At 48.4% G+C, this 19,057-nt stretch overlaps 2 protein-coding genes across 4 annotated transcripts in view; one reads left to right on the top strand and one right to left on the bottom strand.

Annotated features, from left to right (window-relative positions):
* The window catches only part of COPA (COPI coat complex subunit alpha), a 50,500-nt gene extending 48,102 nt beyond the window's left edge, over nt 1-2,398 (bottom strand). For both annotated transcript variants that reach the window (XM_082656635.1, XM_082656636.1), the window contains exon 1: nt 2,273-2,398. In XM_082656635.1, coding sequence (XP_082512761.1) covers nt 2,273-2,312 — 40 coding nt within the window. In that variant the 5' untranslated portion in view covers nt 2,313-2,398. The remainder of the gene's footprint in view (nt 1-2,272) is intronic.
* An 85-nt stretch (nt 2,399-2,483) lies between these two features.
* Nucleotides 2,484-17,441, top strand: NCSTN (nicastrin). 2 transcript variants are annotated; one of them, XM_082669541.1, is made up of 17 exons: nt 2,484-2,622; nt 3,858-3,962; nt 7,928-8,051; nt 8,483-8,604; nt 9,029-9,174; nt 9,926-10,076; nt 10,371-10,480; nt 10,740-10,892; nt 11,564-11,668; nt 11,852-11,929; nt 12,797-12,969; nt 14,441-14,543; nt 14,658-14,753; nt 15,060-15,147; nt 15,412-15,566; nt 15,806-16,018; nt 16,647-17,441. In XM_082669541.1, exons 1-17 carry the CDS (start codon nt 2,538-2,540, stop codon nt 16,767-16,769), a joined length of 2,130 nt encoding a protein of 709 aa, XP_082525667.1. In that variant the 5' UTR covers nt 2,484-2,537; the 3' UTR covers nt 16,770-17,441. The 2 variants fall into 2 exon arrangements, with proteins under 2 accessions (XP_082525667.1, XP_082525668.1); XM_082669542.1 differs by lacking the exon at nt 16,647-17,441 and adding an exon at nt 16,129-16,413.
* The last annotated feature ends 1,616 nt before the right edge of the window (nt 17,442-19,057 follow it).

Raw genomic sequence — 19,057 nt, 5'->3', positions numbered from 1 at the left:
TCCTGACAGGATCCCCTGCAGAACTCTACGGTTCTCTGTGCAGCTCCCTCTTCTCTAGTATTTTGCCCAGCAACTTCTAGCTGTCTTGACTTCCCTGAACTCTAAACTCTGTCTCCTCAGTGAGACCACGGGGCTCTTCCCCCCTCCCTGTACTGCAGCCTGGAAACTCTCTCCAGGTAGTAAGCTAAAACAATCATAGGACTCATCTTGTTTATTTCCCTTCTCTCAAGAATCACTCTCGCACTGCCTGTTGTCCAATGTCTGAAAACCTTTGTTTCACACATTTTGTTCAGTTATGCAGGTATTTAAGGTGGGAAGATAAACCTGGTCTCTCTTACTCCATCATGACTGGAAATGGAAGTCCACAGAAGTAACAACTGCTAACAGTTTGGACTGTAGTCTTTCAGGTTTTTAATGCAATCCATATCATTTTATGAAAATGGAGATACCATTATAATGTTCTGCAAACTTCTTTCCTCACTTAACTATATACAATGGATCTCACTACATTTAAGTACATATAAATGTAGACTCATTCTTTTTAATAACTGCAAGGTATAAATGCACCACATTTTAAAATTATTCTACTCATGGGCATTTAAGTTTTTTCTCCTAACTTTTATCTACCAGAAAATAGGACCTAATGAAGATGCTTCCACACATAATCTAGCCTATTTGCATTATTACTGATTTAGGCTAAAGACTGGAAATGAGATTGTTCAGGAATAGGGTATGTGTATTTAACATTTTGGTAGATACTATCTGATTGCAAAAAGACTGTATCAACATACAGTCTCACCAAGTTTCTGAAGGTACCCATTTTGCACACATTGGTCAACATGGGATGTTATCACCTATTTGTTGTTTTGCTTGCTTTACTAATCTAAGACCACTTCTTTCATTATTAGTGAGATAAAGAGTATTTTCATTTATTTATTGAACATTTTAATTTCTTCTTCTAAACTTTCCATTAGGTTGTTCATTCCCCCCCCCGTTATATACAGGAACACTCATTAATGGATATTTACTCTCAAATATTTTGATATCCTCCCCCCCACCCCGACTTTCCTTCCCTACTGCCCGATAAGAAATTAGGAGCAGAAGAGAAACTCGAGGATTATAAAGACCCATTTCAACCATCCAGGAATTCTTAATGGTACTCTTCTTCATAACCAAGATTCCCAAGAGACTTAGAATTTGCTCAGAATCTATTCTTACATTAATAATGGCATCCAGTTTCTGAGCTATTGAGTCTACGCCAGTCACCTTTCATATAGTTTCTCATTTCAATTCTCTCTATAAAAGAATGTTAATTATTCACATATTACAGATGAGGAAATAGATTTAGAAATGTTAAGTTGCCCAAGGTCGTGCAGTTCGTTACCGAATGTTTCAGGATTCCAAAGCAAGCCCACCTGACTCCAAACAGCAAATTTCTAACCACTTTACTATGCTACATTTAAAAATTTTTTTATTTTATATTACTAAATATTCAAGATACAAATCTTTTCCCCAAGTCTCTGCCTTTCTCATTCTAACATTCTAAGAGACTACTATTGCAATTTCAGTTGTTTGTCCTCCACCTCCATCCACTGATGCACAAGTTTTAGAGTTGTCATATTCAGGAAATAAAAATAAAGATGCCCAGTTAAATTTGAATTTCAGATAAAAAGTGAACAATACTAAAAAGTTATTCGCTTTTTATCTGAAATTCAAATCCAATTAGGCATCCTCTATTTTATCCGGCAACCTGTGCAAACTGAGACTTAACAATGTCCTGTTTCCAGGTAGGCAATAGAGCCCAATGGAGGCACTGGATGTTGATACGGTGCAGCCCAAGGCCTCCTTAAGAGAGGTAGCCAGTGCTCGTCTCTGAAAAACCTAGAGTTGGACACGAATAGGAGAGGTCGAGACTCGATCCCCAGGGCCACTCTCTACAACACAATCATCAAAAAACCAACAGGTCACAGGGCCTTGGGAGCAGAATAAAAGTCGCGGCACAGGCCCCAGGAGAGGAGGGGAAGAGAAGCGAAGCTAAGGAACCTCCTGCGGTTCGCTAACCACTACAGGAAAATCAAATCCCGAGGGCACGCCAAAGAAGACAGGACTTCAGGTGAACCGCCCGCCAGGCCTAACCTCCCTCGGTCCCATCTTCCTCTGGTTCGCACGGTGGGCCCAATTCAGCCCGTTAAGTCTACCTTCTCTCTCTTCCCCGGTGACAGCGCCCGCCCCTGACATCCAGCCTCCGTTCTCCCCTTTTAATCTCCATTACCTTTGACCCGCGCACTCTTGGTCTCGAATTTGGTTAGCATCCTTCAGATCTCCGGCTTCGACCTGTTAATCCGAGCCCTGACACTCCCTGCTGTCCTTTGGTTGCCTCCACGTCAGCGTCCCCCAGCCGCGACTCCCGGAAGTTCCCCAGACACGAACTTCCGGCCCCAGGAGCTCCGGGCCACAGAGACGGCGCCATTGTTGGCCTAGAGAGGCCACTGCCGGACAAGGAGGGAACCAAGGCTTCCGCTCAACCGAGACGCAAGATGGCCACAGATGGCGGCGGTTATGTGGCCGACCTGGGAAGTCGGAGTCTCCTTCGCCTTGTGTCTTTCTGCGTCCTACTGGCAGGTGAGACCTACCCCGCCCGTGAGCTCCAGTTTGTAAGAAGAATCCTCCGGATCTGGCCGGCCCGAGCGCTGCCGTCTCCCTTCTGGTCCCCGCCGCCCCTCCGTCCCCCCACCCTGTAAATCCTCTTTCTCTTTCGTTCCCACGACAGAAGTTCCCCCTTTGCCTGGACCTGAAGGTCCCTTCTCCCCCGCGGCACGTCGTGTAGACCAATTTCCTCCTCCAGGCCTCTTCCTGGACTTCCAGCCTCACTTTCTCTTACTTTGTCCGGGTATCTCGTTTCCCCCACGGCCCCAGCCACCCCACGCACAATCAGAAAGGACAGGTGTTAGTTAGCGTTCAGCTTTCTTCCCAGTGCGTTTAGACTTTTAAGATAAACGCGCTTGGTTCTGTGGGTGCATTGCGGCGCTTAGGAAGGTAAATGCCTTATTTCTTTCTCTGTTATTCCACTGTAAACCCGCGTCCCTGTCCTTCACCTCAGTTTGTCCCATCAATAAAGTGAAACTAAGGTAAGATATTAGTTCTCTTAACTGTCTATGCCGTGAAATAATGACTCAAGAAACTTTAGCCATTTATAATGTGCACAGGTGTTTGCTTACACCCATTTATTTTCTGGTATATGGCTTTCTAGTTGGTCAAGCCCTAAAATACAAACATGCCTGTTTATAACCACGACGATATCTTCCCCCAAATTGAGATTGTTTGTTTTAAAAATCCCCAAAGGAGAAACTAGCTGCCTCACACTGTGGGCACACAGAAATGACTTACTGATGTTAGATTAACTGACAGTGTGTTTGGCATAAGTTTTCTCTCCCAGTTCCATTCAGACCCCTGGAAAAACGTCTCAGGATTTTTTTGCTGTTGTGATCTATATTCTTAGACTGGCACCCATTTATTAACTAATTAGTCATGTACATACAGAAGAGAAAAGCAGAAGTGTGGTTGTCCATGCAACCAGAAGCAGGTACACCTGAGGTTAAATACCTTTCCTTTGACAAATCAAGTTTTTTGTCTTTTAGCTTCAATGTCAGTTGCTTTATGATTTGTAGTAACTCTTTGTGGTACATAGCTGGGTGCATTTATTTGTTCCAATAATGTGCCCAGGAGGTGAGAAGAATAGACATTAGTCCCATTTTAGAAAGTATGATATACTCAAGCCATACAACAAATTTGTGACATGATGAAGGCTAGTACCATTGTCTCTCAATTTCTTCTTATACTTTTTATCTTCTGATCAGGTTTGTGTGAAGGAAACTCAGTGGAGAAGAAGATCTACATCCCCTTAAATAAAACAGCTCCCTGTGTCCGTCTGCTCAACGCTACTCATCAGATTGGCTGCCAGTGTGAGTTGAGGTTGGGATTTGTGTTCGTGGCCATTGATATTTCAGTCTGTGCCCTAGGTATAATAATCCAAGTCCTGCTTGGGAGTCGTAGCACACAAATTAGGCGGTGTGGGTAGTAGGTGATAGAGAACCATTTGTCAAACCAGGTGAGATAGTTAATAAGAGCAAACATTTAGGAAATGCTACATACAAGGTTCTTACATGTACATCTCATTTAACCATCACAGCAACCCCATAAGTAGGTCCTGTTATTACCCCATTTTACAAATGATGAAACTGAGTCTTAGTGAAGTTGAATAACTTTTCCAAGATCATTCTGCTATTAAGTGATGAAGCTTGGCTTTGAGCCCCAGTGGTCTAAGTTCTAAACCAGGACTCTTAACCACCCAGTTGGTTAGATAGAAAGTTATAGTCTTTTGTAAGGAGTAAAAGCCTCTTATTCTGTGAAGTCCACTCATCACCTGCACTCTGAATGCTCTTTTTGGAACCAAAATGGGCTTCCTTAAGGCAGTGAACTCTTTGAAGAAGAAGGCATCGAGAAACCAAATAGTTACAAAAGGAAATAGTAAAGGGTTTAGATTTGTCTTTATGTTTTGTAAATGTGTTCCAAGACAGGCTACCCTGTCAATGTGGTACAGTTATAAAACTATGAGAGGGAAAAAAGTTGTAATCTGAAGGCTGAATCCCTAGTTCCTTTGCTGCTTAACCTGTTATCTTCAGATTTTGTTCTGTGGATAGTAGCTTTGTCAGAATGTAGTTTTGCAGGGATGCAGGAAACTTAGAGTCAGATCTTGACTTCTTCGTCATCAAATTGGTTACCTCCGAATTTATTTACTCCTGTAAAAATGGTTAGAATATAAGTGCACAAAACTGAAAGTCAGACTGCCTTTAATAGGTGTTTATTGATGATGCTGAGTGTGGTCTCAGCAGGACTGTGTGATTGTCTGAAACCTTCCAGTTTGGTTGGAGAAAAGTAGACAGTGGGAAGTGAAGGACTTGCTCAAGGTGGCAATTACTAGTTTTCTAGCCATCCTTCCCCTAGCTATACTCTACATTAATTGTCCATATCCTTACTACAGGAAATACTGGGAGTAGGTTAACTGGTTCCAAACAGTCCCAAATTAATTTTTTTTTTTTTTTTTTTTTTTTTTTGCGGTACGCGGGCCTCTCACTGTTGTGGCCTCTCCCGTTGCGGAGCACAGGCTCTGGACGTGCGGGGTCAGCGGCCATGGCTCACAGGCCCAGCCACTTCGCGGCATGTGGGATCTTCCCGGACTGGGGCACGAGCCCGTGTCCACTGCATCAGCAGGTGGACTCTCAACCACTGCACCACCAGGGAAGCCCCCAAATTAAATTTTTGTTGGACCTTGTTTTGTTTTGTTTTTTAATATTTATTTATTTTATTTATGTATTTTATTTATTTTTTTGGCCATGTCAGGTCTTTGTTGTGGCGCACAAGCTTCTCTCTAGTTGTGGCCTGCGGGTTTTCTCTTCTCTAGTTGTGGCGTGCAGCCTCCAAGGCATGTGGGCTCCAGAGCACGTGGGCTCGGTAGTTTGAGGCACGTGGGCTCTCTTGTTGAGGTGTGTGAGCTCAGTAGTTGTGGCGCATGGGCTTAGTTGCCCCGCGGCATGTGGGATCTTAGTTCCCTGAGCAGGTATCGACCCCGCGTCCCCTGCATTGGAAGGCGGATTCTTCACCACTGGACCACCAGGGAGGTCCCTGGACTTTGTTCTTAAACTAGATTTGTGAGTAGAAGGGAGCCAGGTCCAGTGTGGGCTGAGATCAGACTGCTGGTCTTGCTGGAACCCCAGTCTAGTGCAAAAGGCTAGGCCCACATCCTCCTGAAGCTGAGCTCTAAGATATCCCCTTTGGGAATGAGTCATTCTGCTGCATGTTCTTAGAGCAGCCCTGTGGGAAGCAAAGCAGTAGCCTCTAGAGATAAAGCCTGGTGCCAACACAGTGGGGCTGGACTCTGGACACTTCCTCATTAAGATCTTGGTTCCTTTTCAACATACTTATTTCTCAGTCTTACTTCATATCTGTCCATCCTGAGCAAGCTACACCCGCTTAAATTTGGAGAGAAAGACCTAGATTTGATTTTCTGATTCTGATGCTCTATTTCTGTTGGACCCTTTTAAAAGTGTTCATAAGGGGCTACCTGTAGCTTTCTTTACTTTCCTTCCTTTCTTTCCTTTTTTACTCTTTTCCTACAGTATGAGATGAATAGGGGTGGAAAATCTCCTCCTCATTGAAGGACCAGAGAAAGTAAATAAGTTATTTAAGACTACACAGTCACCAGTGGGAACCCAGTGTCCAATCCAGGTTTTTTCAGGCCTGTGTTATAGCTTGTCTTCTTCCTGTCCTCCTTGGAGCTGAAGTTACATATTTTTTATCTGCCAGATGAGCTTTTCCTTTTCTTGTGTTTTAAATGCTGTGGCACGCACTGTTGTCTGCTGTTTTACTTAGAACTGCCATTTGGTAGCTAAATCTTTACCAGAGTTATTCCAGATTCTGATTTTCCTCTATGTTTTATCACTATCAACATGAACTTCTGAAGTATTTGCTATATATGACTTAGTTGAATGTTGGGGACCTGCTTCTATATCTATGTTTTACCAGATCCCATGGGAGAAAAATTCTTCGTAGCTGGCAGTCTGAAAAGTATCTGTGGTTTTTGTCTCTTGCAAGTTACAAGTATTCCAGTGTCTTGGTTTAGAGCCATAATTCTCATGCCTACTAAAGGACCATGTGATGTGTTTTGAAATTACACATGCTTGGGTCTCACCTTTAGAGATTTAAATTGAGTAGATCTGAGGTAAAGCACAAGGATCTCTATTTTTTAAAACTCCAAAGTGATTCTGATATGTGGCCAGGGTTGAGAAATACTGCTCTAAAACAATTTATGAGTAACACGTCCAGTTTTGAGTGGGGAGAAAACTTGTGGGGAGACCCTAGGATGTCTACATGGATCACTAGGGACTTGAGGGTATTGCTACATAGAACTCAAGTCATTCTGGACTGGATTGTCCATCCTCTAGAGCGGTGCCTTCCAGTCTTTGTCATGAAACATATAGAAAATGTTATTTGGGACTTCCCTGGCGGTGCAGTGGTTAAGACTCTGAGCTCCCAATGTAGGGGGCCCAGTTTCGATTCCTGGTCAGGGAACTAGATCCCACGTGCATGCCGCAACTAACGAGCCTGCCTGCCACAACTGAGACCAGGTGCAACCAAATAAATAAACAAATGTTTAAAATAAAAGAAAATGATATTTGTAGAGCATCCTGGGGTAATGGATGAGTCTGCTCCTGGCCTGGGGTGACCAGTGTAGGGTTTTTGGAAACCCTCGGTCCCCAGCAATGAGAGGACTCGATATCAGCACACCTAATCTATTCAAGGCCCATCGTTTGGGAAACTATTCTACAGAACTCCTTGAACTTCTTGATTAACCTTTCCCAAAACTGGCCAAAAGCAAGTAAAGTCATTTCCAAATAGGGCAAAGGAATGGAGATCCAAGGAGGCTATGAGGTCAAGGAAATCTACACATATGTTTTCACAAAGGAAGATTCAGTGCTAGAACTCTAAGCTTGAGATCTAGATCCTGCCATTTCATGGAGAACATGCATGTGTAAAGACTTTGGTGTCTGCTGTTACAGAATCTTGTATATGTGGCTAAATGAGGTTGAGGGAAGAGGGCAAGAAAATGAAGATCGTCGAGCCTTTCTGACATTTAACAAACAAGGCCTCTAATGAGTAGACTTCGGGCCTCTTTTGTCCTCCATTCCCTCCTAGTAGCCTTCAAATGGAGCCAGGGCAATTCAGCCTTTCAGTTACAGTCCAGAGTTGGCTGCATTACGCAATGTCTTGTGACATTTTGTGGGGGGCATAAATGATCTGCAGAGTCAGTGAAGCAAAGTCAGAATGGTCAGCTGTGGGTGCTTTAATTTGTCCCATTCTGTTCTGGCAGCTTCCGTTAGTGGGGACACAGGGGTTATCCACGTAGTACAGAAGGAAGAAGACCTACAGTGGGTGTTGACCGATGGCCCTAACCCCCCTTATGTGGTCCTGCTGGAGGGCACGCTCTTTACCAGGTAAGAACTCTGTCTTCCTGCTGAGGAAATGCATCCAGAGAGCGGAAGTGTCAGTGAACAGTCCTCACACTTGTGAGTGAAAACTTCCCTTGGCTGCCCTGGTCCGATCAGGGCAGGGGGTGGAGTGATCCTCTGAAGAAAAGATGGGCCATTAAAAGGAATCGTCTCGGTGACCTTGTAAGTAGAGCTCTAGTTGAATACGGACCCCAGGGAGGAAGAAGGGGTGCACAGAGACAGCGTAGATGAGATTAAGCCCTGAGTTCAGATCAGGTCATGGTTCTCACTCAGAAGCTAAGAGACCGAAAAGACAAGAAATGAGTCGACAGTGTTGATTCCCCTAACTCCCCATTTGTTTCCATCCTAGGGGGCAGGATGTCGGGCTGCCTGATAACCTTCCTGCCTTTGTTCATGGCATTGTCACCCTATTCCAGGAATCTGATGGAGAAGCTGAAGGGGAGAACCAGCCGAATTGCTGGTCTTGCAGTGTCTTTAGCCAAGCCCAGTCCTGCCTCAGGCTTCTCTCCTAGTGTGCAGTGTCCCAATGATGGGTTTGGTAAGAGCCCCAAGGGATCAGGGGAGCCTGCTGTCACCTAAAGCTCATTGTTGCTTCATTCTCACATCTTGGAGGGCTTGGGAAGAGGTGTGCGTCTGTCTGTGTATAGTGTGAGCAACTGACTCAAACAGAAGATTCGTTTCTTTGTCTTTACCACTCATCCCTTCTCTCTCTTGCTCACCTTTCTTCTGCTTACCTTCCATCCTCCCTTTTTGTCACATGCTCAAATCCCTGACTGCCCAGCTTAGGGCTCCCTGATACCAGTGTCTGTTTTACTGTACGTGGTGATAGGTTGATACTTGCTTTGAGTCGCCGCCTCCTTCAGAACTCTTAGTCCCAATCCTATGATATCCTAGCCCACCTTCCTTACCTGGTCCCTGAGGCCTTGGTGTCCCAACATCCTATCCCCTGTCCTCCCTTTCAGGTGTTTACTCCAACTCCTATGGGCCAGAGTTTGCTCACTGCAGAGAGATAGCATGGAACCCCCTGGGCGATGGCTTGGCTTATGAAGACTTCAGTTTCCCCATCTTCCTTCTTGAAGATGAAAATGAAACCAATGTCATTAAGCAGGTAATGACTCTGCCAGCTCCTAGCAATTCCACTTAGAAAGAGAATTATTTTTTAGGCTCTTCTCCTGTTTAGAGAGAGTCTTATTCTGCTAGTACACCCTCTGAAAAACAGTTGCTCCAGGAAGAGCCAAGAGGTTTATTTTTCTCACATTCCCCTGTCTTCTCTCCTGCCTGAAATTATAGCATTAAATATAACATTTAGACTGGAAGAAAACATAAAGTATACTTAATATGAGATAAGGTATAGAGTCCTGGTTAAGAACCCTTAGTGTGGTAAGAAAGAGCATTGGACTAGAAATTGAGAGATTCAATTCAGTAATTTCTGAAATTCTTTTTAGCTCTAATGTTCTCTAATTCTAATCTAATGTTCTCTAATTTTGATACATAGAGCAGTTAAGAGATTTGTCCAAAGTTACATGGTGAGTTGATGTGCAAACATCTTGAATTTCATTTTTCATCTCTCAATTTGGTGCTCTTTACAGCAAATCACATTAGGAACAGTGGCTGAAGCTCCGAATTGGGGCAGGCTGTTGGTATAGGGTAATTTCATCTGCCCCAACTAAGTCATTGACTCTGTGCCCCTTGGCACCTCTTGGTGAGTTTTTCTCTTTGACCTTATAGCTCCTGTGGTTGTACCAGGACAACTTAGCTCAGGGACAGATGTGGGAATGGAGCTGGGCCCTCCTCCTTCTGGGAGTTATGGGATGGACTCCACAGCTAGCTGCCTCATCAGGGTTCATCTCCCCTTGTAGTGCTACCGCGATCACAACCTGAGTCAGAACGGCTCAGCACCGGCCTTCCCACTGTGTGCCATGCAGCTCTTTTCACACATGCACGCCGTCATCAGTACCGTCACCTGCATGCGACGCAGCTTCATCCAGAGCTCCTTCAGCATCAACCCAGGTAGGACAGGTCCGAGGCGAGCTGGGTGCCCTGGGGTGGGGAGGAGGGGTCAGGCCAGGGAATGTGGGTGAGACCACTATCGAGATAGAGTGGGCACAGGTAGGGAGCACTGGGTGGGAGAAGTGGAAACAGTTCTACACAATCGAGGCAGCTTGTCCCAGAAGTGGACGGTGGCAGAGAAACCAACGTGGAAGAGTGGAGACAGAAAATGACTTACAGAGAGGTCTTCTGGGCCTTCTCTGTAGCTATCTTCTCCCTTACCTGTTGATCTCTCACTGTCTGTGTCCTGCTCAGAAATCGTCTGTGACCCCCTGTCCGACTACAACGTATGGAGCATGCTTAAGCCTGTAAATACCTCTGAGACGTTGGAGCCCGATGACAAGGTTGTGGTGGCTGCCACCCGGGTGAGTGTTGGCCCCTGATCAGGGTGAGCGGGGCTGGCACAGAAAGGGCAGGCAGGCCTGTTTTGGGCATATGAGGTGTCTGAGTTGCTACAGTGGGGAGCCTCAGACAGAGAGGGATCTGGGCTGTGGGACTCTGGGGTCCTAGCCATCGCCGCAGGACATGAATATTTTCTTGGCCAGAACAGGAGAGGGGGATTGGGGCCTGCCCCGAATTTCCATTTTCAAAGTGTACCTCCCCTGCCTTGTCTGCCGTGCCCAGCTGGACAGTCGTTCCTTTTTCTGGAATGTGGCCCCAGGGGCTGAAAGTGCTGTTGCCTCCTTCGTCACTCAGCTGGCTGCAGCTGAAGCTCTGCAGAAGGCGCCCGATGTGACCACCCTGCCCCGCAATGTCATGTTTGTCTTCTTTCAAGGGGTGAGGGCTCTTTGGCTGGGGTGGGATGGCTGGGAAGGAGCGGGTGGTAAAGATGGGAGTGGCCATTGTTTGGGGAAGATCTCAGCACTTGACTTAATTGTTATTCACCAGAGAGCTTCTAGATGTGTCTATGTGTGTCTCCCTTTCAGATTCCCCTACTGTAGGAAGCCTTTGCACCCTGACCTGGAATTGGTATACTGCCAACTCCCTCACTCCCCCACGGATACGGTCTATTTGAAACATTCTTTTACATTCTCTGGACCCTTTCCCTGCCACCTCCACCCAGGAGCCCTGAGGCTCCTGCCTCTCCCCACTGCCACCACAGACTGGCCCTAGGGTAAAGGAACAGCAGCCGTGGCTCAGTCGGCCGAGGTGGGGGAGAAGCAAAAAGCAGACGGTTAGCAGCTGATGTTTGCCTTGGGCCTCCACTTAGGCTGCTCTCCCACATCTGGGCTCGAGAAGTCCTGTGACACATACATGTGAGGCATAGCCACAGCTGGGAGCTGGGGTAGGGAGGAGGGCAGAGTCACATGACTAAGCTGGACAGCAGTTGAGATGACACAGACAGTAACCTTTGTAGCTACAGCTTTGATGATCTGGCCCCAAGGCACTGAGACTGCCCTAACACTTTGGAGTCTCTGTTCCCTTTCCCACCCATCTCCATCCCTCAGGAAACTTTTGACTACATTGGCAGCTCAAGAATGGTCTACGATATGAAAAATGGCAAGTTTCCTGTGCAGTTAGAGAACATTGACTCATTCGTGGAGCTGGGACAGGTGTGCAGCATGTATCCTCCACCCCTTCCTTCCTACCTCCTAAAGCTTCACCTCTGCTGTTCTCTTGTACCCACTGCAGGTGCCACCACCTCTTCCCTTGACTTCTGATCCCACTCTTTTCTCCCCGATATGGGCCAGAATGGGAGACTAATTATAAATGTTGCTTCTTCATCTTCCCCTCAGGTGGCCTTAAGAAATTCACTAGAGCTTTGGATGCACACAGACCCCATGTCTCAGAAAAATGAAACTGTACAGAACCAGGTAATCTGAGCATCTCTTCCCCTCACTTCCCCTTTCAACAGCTCAGAATATGGGCACCCTCTCGCCCTGGCCCTATCCGCACCAGCCTCCACGGCCTGTGAAACAGGACCTTAGGTTGGGTGTTGGCCAAAGGGTGAACACCCGGCTGTTACAGCTCCCCGGGAAAAACCATGAGTTCAGCTCCTGTCACTGGTTCCCTGGGATGGATGGTCCTCTGATCATTCGGTGCCTAGTGAACTATCACTGCCCATTAAGGACAGGATGTGAGTGGCTCCTTTCTCTCCTGCTGCCCCAGGGACCCAGCTGTCCTGGCTGCCCTTCCTCATCCTGGCTGTGTAAGACTCCCTACCCAAACTGTCTTCCACTTTCCTCACTCCTTGTTCAAGACCCTCTCTCCCTCAAAATAGGTCTGTTTTTTTCCCTGAGGTCCTCTTCCTGCCATGCCAGCTTCAGTGTCATCCCTGCTCTGGCTTCTTACAGCCCTTACAGAGTGGACTACTGGTGTGGCATTCAGCATTGTTTTGTATTAGTTTTTGCTCCTCCAGTTCTACACAGCAAATAATAAGTAAAACATCAGCTGAGGATAAGACAGTGTCCTGAGGACAGTGGGGTTTACCTGTAAATATGAAAAAAAAGAACCCACAGGCCTCTTACTTCTCTGTGCCGTAAGTTAAACAGGATGGTGGGAGCTGCAGGAAAATTCAGAGAGCCTTGATCCCAAAAGGCTTGAAGGATTTAGATCTAGGAGAATTTAAGGCTGCTCAACAGATTGGGGACTTGAAGTAGAGAGTGTTTCAGGTCTAAGAGAGACCTTTCCTGCTTCCTCTCCCCAGTGCATCCCATCAGCTAATGCCCCTCATCCCCCAGGTGGAGGAGCTCCTGACCACCCTGGAGAAGAGCGGTGCTGGCGTCCCTACTGTAGTCCTCAGGAGGCTGAATCGGTCCCAGCCTCTCCCACCATCTTCTCTGCAGCGATTTCTTCGAGCTCAAAACATCTCTGGCGTTGTTCTTGCTGACCACTCTGCTGTCTTCCAAAACCAGTAAGAGTCACCTAGCCTGCATCCTCTTTGTTCCCAAAGAGAATCTGTTCTGCAGCCAGAGGTCCATAGAGAGAAATGTCTCTGTGTCAAGAGAGATCACTGCTCGCCCCTGTCCCCACACGACCCTCACCAAAATCTCAGGTCAATCTGTGTTCTTTGCTCAGTGTCTTTTTCACATCTAACCTGGTCCCCGCGTTTGACTTGACATTTCATCTTAGAAAACAGTCCTCACCCTGAGCCCTTTCCTAGCACAATCCTCCTCATTTGTGGTTCCACCTCTCCAAAGCTCTCCAGGGGCCTGAGTTCCCCAGGGCTGCCAGCAGAGGGCATCATCTCAAACGCGCGGCGGAATGATGTTGGAGGTTCTTTGGCTGGAGCACAGAGAGCTGTCCCTGCTCTCTATGACCCGCCCAAGGGTGCCTATGGCCCGCCCAAGGGTGCCGCAGACAGTACTCATACTCTGTGAAATGTAACATGTTCTTGCCATGTGGTAAGTGCGCGTGGTTCAGTGTCGGTGTAAAAATGTCCCTACAGCTGAGGGGGCTCCAGCAATAAAGGATGAGGCCCTGGTAATCACCTCTTTCCTGGTCCTAGGCACCTCTAAACTGCCCCTAACTTGAGGCCTAGGGTAACAGGGGACTTGACTCAGGCTGGATTGCTAAGCCCCCAGCCTTCCTTCCCTTCTCAAAACAGGCCAAGTGAGTTTCTGAGTAAACATGCATAAGCTCTGGTTCTCCAACCCCACCCAGTAGCACCTTCTCATTTATTTAGGGCGGTGACGGTTCTGATACATAGGGTCAGCTCTCTTCTCCAAACCTGTCTTCTGTATCACTTTGTGGTGAGGGGTGATTCATCATTTGAACATATGTTGGACTTGGCCGTGAGGCTGACCTGATTCTGTGGGGGGCAGGCATTCAGTGATGGTAGAGGCTGGGAGCGCTCTCCTCTTAGCTTCTCTTCTAAGATCTGTCTTGGGGCTTCCCAAGGAGCATCAGGGTGGCTTGACCCAGTGTAGTGTTACATATTTGTGGACAGACCTGCTCGTCCCCCTCTACTCCCAGCCACCTTCAGTATGAATGTACATTGAAACAATCATATGATTGCTCTGATAACGTATGGCAGGGTTCTCTGAGAGTCGTCTTAGCCACCCTCCTGTATCTCCGACCCAAATGACACGGAAGTGTCTCTTACGTTTAAAGATCTCCCAGGAAGGAACGGTTCCTGCATTGTGATCTTATTTACCTTTTCTATCTTGTCGGTCAGGCGAGTCTTTGTATTTAAGCACTCCCACGCTCACTCCTACTTCGCCATTCTCTACGCCTTTTCAATGTGGAATCCTGATTTTCTCTCTTCCCTCCTCCCTGTATGAGGAAAACTGAGATCCCAAGTTCCTGCAGAAGGGACAGTTGAGGGAGGAAAGGGCAGGGCCCTGGCTGAGTGCAGCCAAGGCTCATGCTGGCTTTCCTGGCAGCTATTACCAGAGCATTTACGACACTGCTGAGAACATTAATGTGACCTACCCTGAAGGACAGAGCCCTGAAGAGGACCTGAACTTTGTGACAGATACTGCCAAGGTAGCACCCACCCGGGCTGGGTGGGAGCGTGGGGAACACAGTGCAGACGGCTAGCATGTTCGTGTTGGAGGTCAGAGAACCTGGGCCATTCAGCCACCTCCTCACCTACTACAGGCTCTGGCAGGTGTGGCCACGGTGCTGGGACGTGCACTGTACCAGCTCGCAGGAGGAACCAACTTCAGCGACACCATTCAGGCCGATCCCCAAACGGTAAGAGCAAGTGGGCCCTGGCTCCTTTCCGTCTGTTTACACAGCAGGCTACCCCATCCTTTATCCTGGTCCCTTGCCTAGTTTCCCAAACCTTGGCGTTCAGCGGCCCTGGATGTGCAAGTGAGGATCACTGATGCCCCAGAGAGCTCTCGGGTGAGCCTCATCTGCATCCTGTGACCAGCCACCGTCTCCCCAACCCCAGTGTCTGGCCAGTCTGGTTCCTACCCCATGACTGGATCTCCACTAATAGTTCTTTCCTTGGGCTCCAAGTCACAGGGGTCTCTCTTCTCCCTGTCCCAATCCTAGGTTACCCGCCTGCTCTATGGGTTCCTGGTTAGAGCCAACAACTCGTGGTTCCAGTCTATCCTCAGGCCGGACCTAAGGTCCTACTTGGGTAAGCACCTGGTGTGTGATGGGACCCTTAACGAAGGGAAGGGATAGAGAAAAAGTCATCATTTTGATTTAATCTTTCCTTTCTCCTTTTTCCTATTTTCTTTACCCCCTGTTTTCCTTTCTTCCTCCTGATATCTGTTGGATCGTTTTCTCTTAACTTTCTCTTCTCTGGCTCCTGCCTGTCCCTGGGCTCTTCCTATCCCTGCCCATCTGCACCCCACCTTCCACCCACCAAATCCTCCCTTCCCTTGTGGTATCTGGTCAGGTGACGGGCCTCTTCAGCATTACATCGCCGTCTCCAGCCCCACCAACACCACTTACGTTGTACAGTATGCCTTGGCAAATTTGACTGGCAAGGTGATCGACCTTACCCGAGAGCAGTGCCAGGATCCGAGTAAAGTCCCCACTGAAAACAAGGATGTGAGTGGTAGTGGACATTGGAGGCGCCCCAAGGGTCCCCTTCCCTTGGGAAAGTTGGTGGATCTCCTAGGCCCAATTGGACCCAAGAGATTGGGAAGGAGAGGTGGAGGGTTGTAGCCCTTTGAACTTGAGTATTGAAGAGGCAGTAACCTGGGTAAAAACGGACCATCTAGAGGGTAAAGGGAGTGAGAGGGAGAGGATCCTGTCAGCCCGTTTGCTGTGGCCTGTCTTCTGTGCAGCTGTACGAGTACGCTTGGGTTCAGGGCCCTCTGAATTCCAATGAGACAGACCGGCGTCCCCGGTGTGTGCGTTCCACGGCACGACTCGCCAGGGCCTTGTCCCCTGCCTTTGAATTGAAGCAGTGGGGCTCTACTGAATACTCTACATGGACTGAGAGCCGCTGGAAAGACATCCGCGCCCGGATATTTCTGATAGCCAGCAAAGAGCTGGAGGTGAGACACGGGTTGGGGAGGGTGGGGCGTGGGGGAGGTGGCAGAGGTCTATTTGACCTCTTTATATTGCCTGTTGTCTCTTACCCCCTTCCATCTCCCATTTGCCCCAGATTTGCCACAAAAACCTGCTGCAAATCTGTCCCTGGTCAGCCAGCATGCGCCATTAGGAAGCTTGTCTTCACTGATAGTTTACGTATGTGTTCATTCTGGACATATGTTCCCATGGAGACCCAAAGAGATATGCCTTCCCCTGTGGACCCTATGTAGCCCTTCCGCAGCTCCACTCCCATCCGGTATGTCCACGAGCCATCGCTAGGACGAGTCAGTCTAATAACTTACTGAGCACCTGTCACAAGTGAGTCAGTCACGTAATTGGCCACAAGAGAATCAAAGTCGTGGGCCCTACCTTCTGGATGCTTAAAATCTAAGTGAAAAAGGCAGAAGCAAGGACAGAGGTACTTTACTCCTCTTTTCAAATGGGGAGACGTTGCCCATGATTGCTCAGTACTTGGTGCTTGGAGCCAGCTCTGGAATTCCAGTGCCCTGGCTCCCAGCCCCGAGCAGTTACCCACAACTACACTGAGTTCTGAGAGCACCTTTCTCCTTCCCTGCCCACCCCCTCCTGCAGTTTATCACCCTGATGGTGGGCTTCGGCGTCCTCGTCTTCTCTCTTGTCGTCACCTACTGCATCAATGCCAAAGCCGATGTCCTTTTCATTGCTCCCCGGGAACCAGGATCTGTGTCTTACTGAAGAGGACCCCAGCTTTTCCTGCCAGCTCTGCAGTTCACTTCCTAGATCATCTATCCCACTGGGACATAAACCACTAGTTTGTCACTGGAACCTCTCTGGGCCTGGCTCGGACTGACATTAACATAAAGTGGAACTGCCCAAAAGAGACAGTGAGAGAGAAACGAGTTACCTGCCGCCCCCATCTTCCCCTTCCCATCTCCCCTTCCCTGTGTCTTCTTCCTCACCCCTGCCAAATCCTGGGATGACAAATAGAAGCTTCTTGCTCCTGTTTTGACTCCTAGCTACCTACCCTAACTTTCCCTTCTTCAGGATCCCTCTTCTTTTTCCGTCCCACCTTATACCTCCTTCTGCTCCCCGCCCCTCGCCCCCTTCCTGACCAGGAAGGACATGAAGGGGTGAATGCCAGGAACAAAGTGCAAGGAAGCCCTGAGGAGGACAGGAGCCATCTGTAGGCTGAGCCTCCTGTCTCCCTCCTGCTGTCCCGTCTCAAGGCCCTTAGATGGCACGTCAGGGTGGGTGTGCTGCTGGGTGGGTATCCCACCTCCAGCCCACAGTGCTCAGTTGTAATTTTTATTAAGCTGTAATATCTATTTTTGTTTTCTTTTTTCTTTTTGTGTGTGTACGTGTACATGTATACAAATATATAAATAACGAGTCTCATTAAAACAGACTCTCCCACATGTCCTGTACCATTACCTGTTATTCTTCCTGAGCCCCCTTGTTCAGTGATCCCAGATTGGAGTCGTGGAATCGTAACCTCACATGCTCTCTTCTGAGTCCCCAGAGAGCCCGAGTAGTAAGGCTCTGTCAACAACAGTGGAAGTTCTGGCAGAAGGGTTCCTTGTGGAGCCCTGGAATCCCGGTTTCCCTCTACAAGAGCGACGTTAGCACGGTTTCTTCCCACTTTGTATTCGACAGACATTTCTCTCCTTATCTGAGGCCCGGGCTGGGGTCCAGAGATGAAGGGGATACAGCAGCCTTGACCCTTGAGTAGCTCACATTTGGGCTAAAGGGAGAAACATACACTCACAACTAGGTGTAGTAAATGGAGAAATTGCAGCCTCTCCAGAGTGCTTTGGTAGCACATGGAGGGGTTCAGGGCAGTGGGGGTGGCATTTAGAAAGGCTGCAGAGAGGAGGAGGCACTTGGGTGGTGATTTAGAGCTCACCAGGTGTGGAAGCATCGAGCCAAGAAAAGGCATGGCTCACGCTTGAGAATGGTAGGTTGTTCAGTGTTCCCGAGCCGTGAGGATCCGCAGGCAGGCTGGGGCCAGGTCACAAAGGCCCTTGGGTGGCACGCTAAGCGGTTTGTGCTGTCAGTGGGCGTTTGGTAGACCAAAACAGGTAGTTTTGGACCCTTCTAGAAAGGGAATCTCTGCTCTTTGGAGATACTCTCATTCCCTGGGTCTTCGCAGAGGCAGAATTCTGGAGGATAGCAGAACTGCTAGATGATGGGCAGGGGCTGAGTCAACTGAGGGGGGACGCGAACCGGTGGGAGTGGCGCCTGAAGCCAGCCTTCTCCGCTAACTGCTGGCCAAGGGCCTGTCTGCAACGTGCCTGAAGACAGCAGAGGTGGAAAAGAACTGGCCATTTTCAGAGTCCCAAGCACTCCTCTTAGTTTCCTGATTAGACTACCTTTTCAAATCCTGCTGAGAGGAGGTGATTTTTCTCGAGGTTTCTCTCCAAGTTCCCTCAGGGGGCATGTTTGGGATTCTGGGGTGTGGAACTATACCCCGCTGCTTCCCCTCCACCACACCCCTCCCAGTTTGAGCTGGAGAAGCTGTGCACTGTGCTGGCGGGAGTTGAGCACAGCTGCCACCATCGCCTGGGCCCACTCCATGCCTCCCTCGGCCAACAGGTCTCCCAGTGGACAGAGCGCTAAGCTCCCTCATCCTGCTGGCAGCTTCTGGAAGCGAGGAAGTGGCTGAGAACCAGTGAGAGGGCTGGACAGGGAAGCAGAGAGTTAGGCAAAATCAGTGGATGGGGTGGGCAAGAGAAGGGTACAGGATGTAGGGTTTTCTGTCCTCCGGTCTCCTCCTGGGGAGGAATCTTCAGCTTGTCTTCCGCCTTCCATGCTACCCCTACCTCCCCCTCCCCCCCCCAAAAAGAAATTACAAAACCAAAAAACATGTCTCCTGAGGAGACCAGGCTCCATGGAAGGGGCAATAGACCCCCAGATAACCCACTGGGGCCCTCTTTCTGAGACCACAGTCTAACTCCTCCCCAGCCACCTCCTGTGTCCTGGAGACCGCATGCGATTGGCTAGCAGCATCTTAGGGCCACAGACTT

The sequence above is a fragment of the Grampus griseus genome (genome assembly GCF_964374135.1).
Source record: "Grampus griseus genome assembly, chromosome: 1".
In the NCBI taxonomy this organism is placed as follows: domain Eukaryota; kingdom Metazoa; phylum Chordata; class Mammalia; order Artiodactyla; family Delphinidae; genus Grampus; species Grampus griseus.
This window is presented reverse-complemented; position numbering and strand designations above follow the sequence as displayed.